Source organism: Danio rerio, chromosome 9, assembly GCF_052040795.2.
Source record: "Danio rerio strain M-AB ecotype USA chromosome 9, GRCz13ab, whole genome shotgun sequence".
Classification (NCBI taxonomy): Eukaryota; Metazoa; Chordata; class Actinopteri; order Cypriniformes; family Danionidae; genus Danio; species Danio rerio.
This window is the reverse complement of record NC_141029.1, coordinates 51,836,846-51,847,500: the sequence shown is the minus strand read 5'-3', so window position 1 is coordinate 51,847,500 and position 10,655 is coordinate 51,836,846. Positions and strand designations below refer to the sequence as shown.

Genomic DNA, 10,655 nt, shown 5'->3' with positions numbered 1-10,655 from the left:
TATACACACACACACACACACACACACATGTATATATATATATATATATATATATATATATATATATATATATATATATATATATATATATATATATATATATATATATATATATATATATATATATATATAGTAGAAAGGTTTTTTTAATGTAGACTTTCTTTCTGATAAATATCTTTATTCTGATATCTCGTGGACACGGACCTGATTGGACAAGACTGAAATACATCACATCCGATTTGCCAGTCGCATATGGTCTAGTTGTAGAAGTTTTAGCGAATTAACAGGGCTCGAAATTAACCTCTTTTTCTTGGTAGCACTGGTGCTCCTAACTTCAAAAATTTAGCCCCACCAGCCAAAATTTAAGCGCACCAACCAAAATTTAGGCACACCCACCAAATATTATGAGCACCGTTACTACAAGTCTTATATTAACAGATTAATTGCATTTGAAAGCAACACTGATCAAAACTAATAAACTAAGAAAATATCTGGAGCACTTTTCCGGGACATTTGCTGTCAATTGCAACCAGGCAAACTGTACCAGGGCTCTAAATATTTAAGCAGTGAAGCAGTGAAATTTAATTTTTTTGCGACTGACAACAGCTGGTTACACAAAACCACAAACTTAATATTTTTGAGATTATCTTTATCGCTCGTTTGCTGTTTTTTAAAAACATTTCTCTTTGTTTGAATGACATTTCCAAACGTTTCTTAATTCTGGCATGGCTCATCTGTCCTAGCACTGTGACACATCTTTAAATGCTTTTTAGTTAGTTTTAGTTACTAATGTTAAATTTCTAAAAACCAGTTTCTGCGACCCTCTCTTTAACTGGCTGATTGGTCCAGGATCTCTGTGTTTTAATGAGCTTCCGGTTTCACTCAAGCGACCCGTTTTACAGAATTCCTGTTGGCCCGCTGACACCCGGCCGCTCGTGATGCAGCTCACCGGAGGAAGCAGAGCTGTTTAATGTTCTCTGAGGAGTTTTACTTATAGCCGTCTGAGGTATATAGAGCTGTCAGAGGACTCTTAAAAAAACAGATCTCTGACAGGTGGGTGAGGATGAAGAAATGTGTAGTGCTGTTTAAAGCCAATGTGAAATCTGCATTTACATTGAGTGCATTTGAAATCATGTACTTTCCTACTGTGTAGTATGTGGAAAACAGTATACGAGCCGAGTAGTGTGTCTGAATTCATAGTATTTGAAAAACAGTAGGCGAGAAACACACAGATGACCTACTACTTCCATTGAGATCGTGTAGTGTGCATCCAATCTAGGGCTGTACGATACATCGTTTCAGCATCGAAATCGCGATGTGCGCATCCGCAATAGATTAAAAAAAAAAAATAAAAAAAAAAATAAAAAAATAAAAAAAAAAATATATATATATATATATATATATATATATATATATATATATATATATATATACATATATATATATATATATATATATATATATATATATATATAATTTTTTTTTATATCTATATATATTATGGGTGGAGCCGAACCCGAATACGGTATTCGGATAAGCACGAAAGCACGATATAGAACAAATACTTGAAAAATTATTTGTATTCTGGAACAAGAAAAACATTACATCAAAAAGCTGCGTTTCCTCATGAGACCGCAGTGCATGCCCGCGTGAGTGAGTGAGACGTTCAAGAGTCGAGGGGCGGGGTGGGGCCGGGGTAAAAGGTGACTGAATCAGGCTGCTGCTCCACACAGCAACAGAGAAGGCTTGGCAGAGCGAAAAATACTTTACTGCATTACTACTTTTGTTAAATAATATTATTTTATCTGAACTGGGTTCCAGAGACAGTTTATAAACTTGTAGTGTACTTAAAGCGGAGTTTGATCGGTATATTAATTTATTGCGCTGCATTATTGACGTCTGCAATCTGTTGCTCTCTGTTTACATAAGTTAGCTCTGTTAGCACGGTAATTAAGACAATAGACTGTCGACAGAGTAACGTTAAAATAACTGTTTTTCATTTTAAACATTACATCAAAAAGCTGCGTTTCCTCATGAGACCGCAGTGCATGCCCGCGTGAGTGAGTGAGACGTTCAGGAGTCGAGGGGCGGGGTGGGGCCGGGGTAAAACACATACATACATATATATATATATATATATATATATATATATATATATATATATATATATATATATATATATATATATATATATATATATATATATATATATATATATATATATATATATCTATATATCTATATATCTATCTATATATCTATATATATGTATATATATATATATATATATATATATATATATATATATATATATATATATATATATATATATATATATATGTATATATGTATATATATATATATGTATATATGTATATATATATATATATATATATATATATGTGTGTATATGTGTGTATATATGTATATATTCAATCTTACAAGTCAATGAAACTAGTTACTGAAAATTTAGCTTGAAAAAAAAACTAGAAAAATCTATTATCATTTGCGTGTAGGAGTATTTTTATTGCGCAGAACAGACCAGACCTGCTATCGTTTTTTTTTTTTTTGACTTGACAGCCACTGCGCTATCTCACCTACTGTGTCTGTTCCCTTGGCTAAATTGTGCAGGGTCTGAACTTTCTCTCTTGGCCGCTCGCCATGCAAGAAACCAAAGGCAGGGAATTGACTTTCAGCTATTCTTTCACATCCCCTCTTCTTTTAATTACACCCTCCGTCTCTCGTTCTCAAGTATTTCCAGCTTCCGCTGAGAAAGACCAGTCTCCTTTGTGTTAGCCTCCACCCTCACAGCCAGCCAAAACCTATAGGACGTCCCGCCGCGCTGCTGTGAATCATTTCAGCTGGTTTCTGCAGGTCTGGTGTTGCACCTTTACTCTGAGGAGGATAATACATATTATGTGATATCATAAATCATACCATCTGTGCTACACTTAAGCTGCAGCGTCCCAAGCAACTCATAATTTAAAGTACTTACACGGTCAAGCAACCCTCCCTGCAGATTACAAAAATGTATACCAGGCTGGTTTTTGGGTGAGTGTTTTTTAGGGATTTATTAGTAGGTTCAGCTGGAAGCATTGATGTTGTATTTTTAAGGTTTTTAAATAATAATAATAATAATAATAATAATAATAATAATAGTTTTAATTAAATAATAATAATAATAATAAAACAACAACAATAATAATAATAATAATAATAATAATAATAATAATAATAATTATTATTATTATTATTATTATTATTGTTAATAATAATAATAATAATAATATAATATAATATAATAATAATAATTATAATAATAATAATAATAATAATAATAATAATAATAGTTTTAATTAAATAATAATAATAATAATAAAACAACAACAATAATAATAATAATAATAATAATAATAATAATAATAATAATAATAATTATTATTATTATTATTATTATTATTGTTAATAATAATAATAATAATAATAATATAATATAATATAATAATAATAATTATAATAATAATAATAATAATAATAATAATAATAATTATTATTATTATTATTATTATTATCTTTATTATTAACTTTATTATCTTTATTATTTATTTATTTTATATTAATATTATTATTATTATTATTATTATTATTATTATTAATTAACATAAGTTAAAAATGATAATAATAATAATATTTTTTATTGTTAATTTATTTTAATTATGATTATTATTATTAATATTATTATTATTATCATTATTATTAATACTACTACTACTAATACTAATAATAACAATTAAAATAAATTAATAATAATAATAATAATAATAATAATAATAATAATAATAATAATAATAATAATAAAAAGACATTGGATGGGGATGATCAGTTGGGAAGCCATTATCAGTAAGGGCCGATAAAGGGAATGTAACCAGGACACCGGGTTTGCACCCCTACTCTTAATGAGAAGTGTTGGGGGGCTTTTTAATGACCACAGAGAGTCAGGACCTCGGTTCAATATATCATCTGAAAGATGGTGCTCACTGACAGTACAGCATCACATTCACAATTCTGGGGCATTAAGACTCACACAGACCGCAGATTGAGTGCCCCCTACTGGCCTCACTATCACCACTTCCAACAGCAACTTAGTTTTTCCCCTGTGGGATCCCATTCAGCTACTGACCAAGCTCAGCCCTTCTTAGCTTTTGTGAGTAACCGGTCTTCATCTGCAGAGTGATATGGCTTTGGTAAATGTACATGTAGCTTGAAGTATGCTAAGGATGGACTCCTAAAGAAAAAGCAAAATGACCAAAATTAGTGACTCTAAAATTCTTTACAGTCCCCACTTGATGATGCTCAAGTATGTATCTTATCGTATCTTATATTGTCAGTACAGAGAAAAACAAAATCCTTTAAAGGTGAAGGCACAAGATTAATAAAAATTCTGAATAATAAATTGTAAAACACAACAAAAATCTTAAAAGTAAAAAATGTTATGTAATATACAGTTGAAGTCAGAATTATTAGCCCCCCTTTTATTTTATTTTTTAAATATTTCCAAAATGATGTTTAACAGATCAAGGAAATTTTCACAGTATGTCTGATAATATTTTTTCTTCAAGAGAAGGGCTTATTTGTTTTATTTTGGCTAGAATAAAAGCAATTTTTAATTTTTTAAACACCATTTTGAGGACAAAATTATTAGCCCCTTTAAGCAATTTTTTTTCTTCGATAGTCTACTGAACAAATCATCGTTATACAATAACCTGCCTAATTACCCTAACCTGCCTAGTTAACCTAGTTAACTCTTTAAATGTCACTTTAAGCTGTATAGAAGTGTCTTGAAAAATATCTAGTCATATATTATGTACTGCCATCATGCCAGAGATAAAATAAATCAGTTATTAGAAATGAGTTATTAAAATTATTATTATTATTATAAATGTGTTGAAAACATATTCTCTCTGTTAAACAGAAATTGTGGAAAAAATAAACGGGGGGACTAATAATTCAGTGGGGCTAATTATTGTGACTTTAACTGTATATGTACAGTATATATATATATCCCCACTTTTATTTATTCTGTACACAAACATGTGTCAGAGCACATTTGAAAATCATTTCATTTTAAAATATGCAGTCGGCACTGTGATTGTAAGCCTTCTCCAAGGAGATGAAAATAGTCATGGTCCGATAGTAGATCATTTTGTTTAGTGGTGTGATTAGTCAAATCTAAAACTTAGCGCAACAAAAACTAAGGATATGATTATTGATTTTAGAAGGAATCATACAGCAGCTGAGGTGACTAATATTAGGGGTCAAAAGGTAGAATGGGTGGAGAACTACAAATATTTGGGTACCATTATTGACCGATCTTTAAACTTTGAGGCAAACTGTGACGCTGTGTCCAAGAAGGGGCATCGGCGCCTATATTGTCTAAGGAAACAATCACATGTTTCTCATTGGGCCCAATATGCTTACTCTTTTTTTTTTTTTTTTTTTTTTTAAATCGTGCTTTTATTGATCTATATTTCTATTCTATCCTTCGCTCTGGTGGCACGGTTTAGACGTCTGTCTCTCAAAATCTGGAATAGACTGAGCCAGGTTGTTAGGTGGTCTAGCAGGTTGATTGGTAAATCACAGCTGATTATTGAATCCCTGCGTAGTAGGCAGCTTTTACGGATTGCCCAGAACATTAGTAGCTGTAGCTCTCATCCTCTGTCTGAGGAGTTTATCCTGCTCTCTTCGGGTTTAAAGTTTCAGATGCTTTTAAGTTGGACAAAACGGTTCAGGAATAGCTTTGTCCCATCATCTTTTGTTACTCTGAATAAATTGTAATCTTTTATAAGGTACTTTGTATGTGTATATGTGTGTATGTATACGTGTGATTTTATTGTTTGTATCAAATGCCAAACTTTGCTGCAAAAAGAATCTACCTACAGGTACTAATAAAGTCAGCTAGCTAACTAACTCACTAACTCACTAACTAACTGACTCACTAACTCACCAACTAACTCACTAACTAACTCACTAACTAACTAACTAACTAACTAACTAACTAACTAACTAACTAACTAACTAACTAACTAACTAACTAACTCACTAACTAACTAACTCACTAACTAACTCACTAACTCACTAACTAACTGACTCACTAACTAACTCACTAACTCACTAACTAACTAACTAACTCACTAACTAACTAACTAACTAACTAACTCACTAACTAACTAACTAACTAACTAACTAACTCACTAACTAACTAACTCACTCACTCACTCACTCACTAACTAACTAACTCACTCACTCACTCACTCACTCACTAACTAACTAATCTCAAACCCACTGTCTAAATTTAAATTACAGCCTTCTAATGTAAAGACTTTTGTTGAAAGATTTGTACAGGGTTTTGGTGCATTAAATATGCTTTTGCTGTCTAAAACAGTCGAACCGACACTAATTTCAGTGCTGTAGTTAAGGTTTTATTTTGGACTTACTGTATACGTCCCTATTTTCAGTAAGTTACTCCTCAGTTCTATAAAATATATGATATTATACCAAAGTGCTGGTCAGTGGCTTTTTTCTGAGGGCTGCCGGGGCACTCCTGACAGGAGATATTTATTCTTAATGAGTACGTACACACACCCATAACTACTAGATGACAGGTACAGCTTGAGCTTTGTCCTGCTCTTTTGGTGTAAAGGTATTATTATGTCTCATATTCCTGCATAGTGACTTTAAAACATATCCTGACAGATAAAAAGAGTCACTTTGAGATGAACATATTCATTGTAGTGTAGTTTTGAAAAGTAAAGCACTTTGATGTATTTTGGGAGAAAAAGCAGTAACTGGCATGAAATGAGTAAAACTTGGAGAGCATACTGACTACATGGGCAGCTGCCTTCGAAGGCTTTGATCACACAGAACATGCTTTTTGGGATGAGAGGTGCCTTTTTTTAATGGTTTACTAATGACTGTGAATGTTTTGCACGCTGCCTTTGTGCCTTGTGTTCCTCGTGTTTTAACCATTGTGCTTTGTGTGACTGCAGTTGAAAAAACTCATGCATGCTGCTAGGTCAGTCGCATCTCTTTTTCGTTGTCAAATCAAATGAAAGCAGAGGCGGAGTTTGAAGGTGAAAGCAGTGTTTGTGTTGTCAAGTTGACTAGAGAGCAGTGCGATATGGCTGTGTATTGTCATTGGTGGGACACTAAGGCACTTGGTCTGTGGCCTCGAGCCAACGCACACCTCCACCTGAGTAAAGAAATCTCAAAAGAACAGAACTAGTTTAAAAAAATAACACACAGCGGAATGAACCGCCAACTTATCCGGCACATTTTTACGCACCGGATGCTCTTCCAGCCGCAACCCATCCTACACACACACACACACACACACACACACACACACACACTACAGACAATTTAGCCTACCCAATTCACCTTTACTGCATGTCTTTGGACTGTGGGGGAAACCGGAGCACCTAGAGGAGAGGAAACCCATGCAAACGCAGGGAGAACATGCAAACTCCACATAGAAACACCAACTGAACCGAGGATCGACCCAGCGACCTTCTTGCTGTGAGGCGACAGCACTAGCATCACCTATATATATATATATATATGTATATATATATATATATATATATATATATATATATATATATATATTTTTTTGGTATTTTATTGATAATACAATAATATTTGTATTTTGTACATTTGATCAATCTGATGTATCCATGCGAAATAAAATCTCAAAAGCATGGTTCACCTAAAACTTTAAATTCTGTCTGTCTTCATCTACTCACCTGTTTGTCTTCTGTTGAACACAAAAGAAGATATTTTGAAAAATGCTGGCAACCATTAATTTCTGTAGTGTTAAGGTGCATCTCAAATCGCATACTTATGCACTATTCTAGGCCATTTTGTAGTATTGTAGTGCGTTCACAATCCGCTTGTTAAGTGTGACGTCACGCGAAGGGCCATCCGGGTCCAAGTGCTCTATTCAACTGAATGGGGAGACTCATGAAATGGTAATATTAAACGTTTACAAAGCAATTTAATACTTTCGAAAATCACGATCGCTATATATATGTCCATGCCTAATATCCGATGGCAAGAAAGTGATTCATTTTTTTTAAAAAAGGTTACATTTTTGTTATGCAGCAAGCCCAGAGATTGTTGTGTACACAATGATTTTATATAAAATTAACTTTAATGTGTGATAGGAATAAAACGTGATCATAAACGAATGATTTCTCCACTCAAATGAATGGCGGCTTGGACCCGGAAACTGTATCACATACGTCACAAACACGTCACCACCTAACAAGCAGATAAAAATACAAAAAATAATTGGTGCACCCATTCGACCGGTAAAATGAAGTGTAGAATGATGGACACTTTATGCGCTCAACGACCGCTGCTTTGCTCATGTAGCGAAAGGGGCAGAGCTATCGGGGTCACGTGCTGGAGACTTTATTTATGTTGGATTGTGAAAGCGAAATTCTCCTATGCGAGTGATTTCAGAGCCTCACGATGGAGAATGCGGTAATACTTATGGCAGGTATTATTTGGTACTTTGTTCATTTATTTTTACTAATTTGGCCACAGCCAAACGTCATCAGTGGACGACTCTACATACAAATACTCTGCTGTTGAGTGTGTAAGTGCATAAGTACATAGTGCATAGTGTATAGTGTGCCATTTGGGATGCAGCTTTTGTTTTTGCTACTATGGAAAAATAAATACTTGTTTACAATACAGGTGCTGTTCTGTTTCAAATTCCTATGTGGTAACTGAGTTTATTAGGTTTACTAGTATCGAGTTATTTTGTGTGATAGTTAAATATATTTTAAATAAACTGCAAACAAAAAAATATATACAAATAAATTAATTTTTTTCTCAGATTCTTTCTTGAAACTCTTAGTCACATACCTGTCTGATGGCTTATTATGCAGCTCATTATGCATTTGTAATTATGTACACACCCACTATACATATACACTTGTAATCATGCTTATTTACCTGCATACTACTGACTATTAATAGCAACCTGTACATATATTCATATATTGTAACATATACAATTGTAATCATGTTCATCTATCCCTGTACATATATTCATATATTGTAACATATACACTTGTAATCATGTTCATCTATCCCTGTACATATATTCATATATTGTAACATATACACTTGTAATCATGTTCATCTATCCCTGTACATATATTCATATATTGTAACATATACACTTGTAATCATGCTTATTCATCTGCATACTACTGACTATTAATAGCAACCTGTACATATATTCATATATTGTAACATATACACTTGTTATCATGTTTATCTATCTGAACACTACTGTTTATTAATAGCAACCTGCACATATATTCATATATTGTAACATATACACTTGTAATCATGTTCATCTATCCCTGTACATATATTCATATATTGTAACATATACACTTGTAATCATGTTTATTTATCTGCACACTACTGATTATTAATAGCAACCTGCACATATATTCATATATTGTAAATCTGTTCATAGCTTATCCAACCTGTATATAATGTTCATAGTACATCCATCTGTAAATATCACCATAGTTTTCTATAACTGCACTTTATAACTTATTCCTGTATCCTGCACTTGCTGCTATTGACCTAAACTGCATTTCATTGCATTGTACTTGTACATATGTAATGACAATAAAGTTGAATCTAATCTAAAAAAAAAAAAAAAAAATATGCAGGTATTTGTCTTCTCAGGTGTGACTCACTGCATAGTAATGATAGTTCACGCCTTCTCGCATAAACCATTTTCAAACAGAAAGTGACTTAGAATTTTTAATTCATTGTATTGTTTTCTGTGAGCAAGTGAACAAGATGTTTCTCACATCATTTAGAAGCAAAAACACTAGACTATCAGATCCAGTTCTCAAAAGTCTTGTGCACAAATGTTCTCTGTGTGTTTCACGGCCTTGTTTTAGTGACTTCAAAATTGTAGTTTTTCACAAACCACGCATAAACGTTTCTTTCTCAAAAACACAAACACATACAAACATGCTGCTTAGGTATGATTGTAGCCCAACTTGTGCTGTTTACAGTGTTATCACACTTTAGCCATTAATATGTTTTTAAGATACTGAAAACAACACAAATGTCAGTGCGTGTCAAAACTTCTCCAGAGGCCCAAAACACCGTCAGACCCCAGAGGGTTAATGTTCACAAGATTCTGACTGAAGAAAGTACTCATGAAAGTTTGAAAACACTAAACAATGAGTACATGTTTTTACAGGTGAACTGTTAAAAATTAAAAAATTCAAAATATTAAACATTTATCTGATAAATTTCTTTGTTTTCATCTAGCATGTGTGTGGATTTTATCTGAAGCTCGTTGCAGTGCAGAAGACATGACTTCCATTATTCAACATCATTTACATGATATTGTTTGACGTTTGTGTCTCTCTCAGAGCATCTAAAGGATAAACTGGACGAGTTTCTGAAGCAGCTGCACATTGTGCGTGTGGTCCGTCAGCATGAGCGTAAAGGATTAATCACTGCGAGGCTCCTTGGGGCCTCTGTGGCCACAGGAGACACTCTCACCTTCCTGGATGCCCACTGTGAGTATCCCAACACACTGCCATTCA

At 33.0% G+C, this 10,655-nt stretch overlaps 1 protein-coding gene across 1 annotated transcript in view; it reads left to right on the top strand.

The window, feature by feature from the left end:
- The window catches only part of galnt3 (UDP-N-acetyl-alpha-D-galactosamine:polypeptide N-acetylgalactosaminyltransferase 3 (GalNAc-T3)), a 44,672-nt gene that overhangs the window by 16,507 nt on the left and 17,510 nt on the right, over nt 1-10,655 (top strand). The window contains exon 4 of the mRNA XM_087268525.1: nt 10,479-10,628. Coding sequence (XP_087124651.1) covers nt 10,479-10,628 — 150 coding nt within the window. The remainder of the gene's footprint in view (nt 1-10,478; nt 10,629-10,655) is intronic.